The following is a 3834-nucleotide window of genomic DNA, read 5'->3' on the forward strand; positions in this document are numbered from 1 at the left end:
TTGAGTGCTCAAATCTTCCACTGCTACACATGCATCAGAACAGGAGAACCGTTTGATAACATTTAATAATTAGAAAATAATCCAATTCGCATATTTAGGAACTCAAACACACCATTTTAAATTCTTGGTAATGGAGAAGAAAGCTCTATGGCATTATGGTCAAGAAAAGCGTAAGATGCTCATAGGAGGATTTACTCAGACATAATTTATCAGTCGAGTTCTAGTAGGACAGTACAATTAGAAGAAGAATTAAAACCACACTGGGGGAGCTGGGAGCATAAGTGATAAAGTGATGAACGGTGCACAATTTCTTAGGGTATTTCCTTAAACTAAGGACCTAGCGAAGAAAGTAGATGAAATAAATATGTTTTGTAGATTTGTCAAGCTGCATCGTATTTGAAACCATAAAAGGAAGGCCCGTGCAGGTTTCAAAAAAGATAACAATACTCCTTTATCCTCTCTGTATTTGCTGCAATATAAAAGAGGCAATCCACAGGATCAAATGAAAAAAACAGGGCAACGTCAAAATTTAGCATCCATGGATAACAAGCTAAATAGAAGATATTTAATTGCACAAAAATATGGCGACAAAGAGTTGAAAATCCAAACAATTTCAAACATAGATTATGTAAGATGATGTACTGTCGCTGTCTTACATTTAACCCAAATTAATCAGCAGTATAGCTTACCAGCATTGAATAATCAGTACAACATGACAACAAATACTAGAATAAATAATTAGGCAGCACCCTTATAAAGTCCTGGGTAGCAAAAATTATTCAAAGGCACAAAAAGTCATGCACCTAAACAAAAACATACTGGATACCAAACTGTAGGCATAGGAGTTGGGGCATTTCCAAGCCAGTGCCACAAAATTAGAAGAATAGGTCCATACCAGCCACTGATTCTTGCTGGCATGCGAAGATTGGGAAGCTCCACTGACTTTTAGCGACGATCTCACGGTCATTCTGCAAAACAGGGAGTATAAGGTAGACCACCCAAGAATTCTTCAGAAGTGCAGATAACATGCACTTTATGATTATCCATATCATATGACATTGTCATCTCCTCCCCATCAGTAAGAAAGATCAAATTACATTCTGGATGAATTGCAAACATTGTATAGGACTCAACATCTTTGCGACAATGCGTTCTGAATAGCTCCAAGACGTTAACGGTGTGCTTTAGGGTCCACTTTCCACTGTCATAATCCAGAAGAACCCAAACATGGAGTTTGCAATCATGATGATAATCTATCCGCCACGCATGCAAGCGTCCCTGCGACTGACCAATGGAAGCCATGGCATTATCATAGCGGTTCGGCATGACGCCTGGTATTTCAATTGTCCTCCAAACTTTTCCCTCCGCGTCAACCGTGGCTACCGAGGAATGGTGCGTAGTCATATGCATAATCCCATTGAGGAAGACACATTCCGGATTGCCAACCAGAAAAGTTTTACCACCCCAGTTACTCTGCACGAAAGTCCATCGCCGAGTGTGTGACGAGTAGATTGCTACCTCCGCAAATTCGTCACAATAGCTGCTCATCGGCGCGAACACCAGGAAGCTGGACGGAGTGGCCGTGTCGAAACCCAAGAAGATGTTACTCGGGTCCAGAATATGAGGCTGGCCGTCCGGCAACACTATAGGAGGCAAGAGATGGCACCTCTCGGTGGCGGGATTGCACACGACGTAATCATATTCCTCTGAACACGACTTGCCGGCGCACTGGCAGAGGAGAAGGCTGCTGCAGCATTGCTCGACCGTGACGCGCTTGTAGCTCCGGCGCAAGAAAGGCAGAGAGGGATCGACCATGGGCGGGCCTCGCCCGCACAGATTGTGGAACATGAGGCCGTCCACGCCGAAGTGGAAGAAGCCGGACAGGGTCTGCGGCGACCTCCGGCGGATGTCCGTGGCGGAGCAGAGGGCGAGCCACGGCTTGGACACGCACTTGAAGCGGCGGAGCGACCGGTAGGGCACCCGCGACAGGATCTCCACCAGCGCGTCCTCCGGGAGGCTTGCCCCGCCGGCGGCCTGCTGCTGCTCGTCCCCGTCCTCGTCCACTTGCTCAAGCTTCTGCTTAGTCTACAGCAAGCGGATCCATGTTGACGGCTTGATTCAGATTCCATGTTCCGTTTCAGTACTGGATCCAAGATCGGAAGAGCAGGAGGAGCAGGGGACCAAACCTCGGACGATGGTGACTCGGTGGAGGGGAACGGCGGTGGCGAATCGGATGGAGCGCCACTGTTGCAGCCATCGACCCCTCCTCCTTGCTGCATCGGCATCGCCTGCTTCCTGGCTCGCAGATCGGTGCCGTCAACTCGATCGTGGCCGGCTGACGGCGCTGGTCGCCAGACTGGAAGAGAGTGACGTTTTTTTTTCTAGTCCGGAAGAGAGTGACTTTCGTGAGAACCGAAGATAATGATGGGACTTCCTTTTCCCGTGGGAACTGGAGTGAGCTCAGCTCGTGCTCCTCTCCAGAATAACATCATATGAAAGAAAAGAAGAAAAAAAAGACAAACTATGTAAAGTGAATATTTTGGTACTCCTGAACGATTAAATTTACTCCGATGGTACTAAATTATATAGTTATCCAACCACTAACTTACATACATTTGGGAGGGAGAAGTTTCTTTTAGACCGTTCATTTGAAACTTGTGACTTTTTGCCTAAGCTACATTTTTTCGAATTTGGGTATGAAAGAATGGCACACATACATAGGTGCGCTCTCTACCGTAAACAAAACTTTAAATTTTTTATACTACTGGAAATACAAATTTTAGGGCCGGTAAGTCATAGGACTTGTTAAATATATAGGCTAGTCTTTTTCATTAGTTCGGGCTTTTAGAAAACTTGCCTTGTACATCAATCTAATATAGTATCGGTGTCAGAGAGGTCTCAAGTTCAAACAAAGCTAACACGCTATTTAATCTAATAAAAAAGTTGCATCAAACTAATAGAGCTCATGAGTTCATGAAGTATGAGATACTCTAGTAGCTTTCTCCTTGCTACGGGTGCAAGCCGGATAGGATGCAGGATGGGTTTTTAACTAATCATGCCTTAAATCTGCTCTAATACATAGCTTTGTTTGCACTAATTTTGAGTTATGTGAGACAGTTTGTGGTGTCTGTGTGTGTGTTGGGGGGGGGGGGGGGGGCACTTGCAACCCTACTTGTCCTCCCTTCCCTCTCTCGACCTCCCCACTTTGAGAGTGTACCGGTGTTTTTCTATCTTTTTTTCTTAAGAATAATGCGTTAAATCTGATTTATGGATAAAGCCAAGATCGGCAACGGAAAAAATTAATCTAGTTACTACCACAGCACAAACCATTGGAAGCTTTTCTAAAATACAAATCCAATGAAATAGCTTTTATGACGTATATTTTATATCTTATTGATGAAATTAATAGTTAGTTTTCATTACACCAGTGCGTACCTTATAAACTGAATTCTTCAAACATTTTTGTGCATCTATTTTTCTGTCAAAATAACTTGTTAATTTCTTTATGTAGCAACAAACTGGTATTTAGCTTTAAGTTAACTTTTTTAACAATCAATATCCATATATTTATAACAATAAATAGTACACGGTAAAGATATGGGAGCCGAATTCAACTATTACAAAATAAAGTCTGAAAGAAACAAATAAATCTTTAAGGTCTTCAATTTTTTTATTCTTTCTTGATAGCATCTTGTATATTGTTGTAGGTAGCCGAAGATAGATACCAAACAACTTAAAAATACCAACAAAAGTTCCCTCGTAATTTTAATTTAAGTCACAATGCTAGGTTGTGTGCACGCACATAGACATTGAAATAGTCAATCACCATCGACA

At 42.9% G+C, this 3834-nt stretch overlaps 1 protein-coding gene across 1 annotated transcript; it reads right to left on the bottom strand.

Moving 5' to 3' along the window:
• Nucleotides 1-595: 595 nt before the first annotated feature.
• On the bottom strand, nucleotides 596-2285 carry LOC124646862 (F-box protein At5g07610-like). Its single transcript, XM_047186906.1, has 2 exons — nucleotides 2187-2285; nucleotides 596-2085 (listed from the first exon to the last, which is right to left on the bottom strand). The coding sequence occupies exons 1-2, from the start codon at nucleotides 2283-2285 to the stop codon at nucleotides 964-966; spliced, it is 1221 nt and encodes a 406-aa protein (XP_047042862.1). The 3' UTR covers nucleotides 596-963.
• Between the last annotated feature and the right edge of the window lie 1549 nt (nucleotides 2286-3834).

Source organism: Lolium rigidum, chromosome 4 (assembly GCF_022539505.1).
Source record: "Lolium rigidum isolate FL_2022 chromosome 4, APGP_CSIRO_Lrig_0.1, whole genome shotgun sequence".
In the NCBI taxonomy this organism is placed as follows: Eukaryota; Viridiplantae; Streptophyta; class Magnoliopsida; order Poales; family Poaceae; genus Lolium; species Lolium rigidum.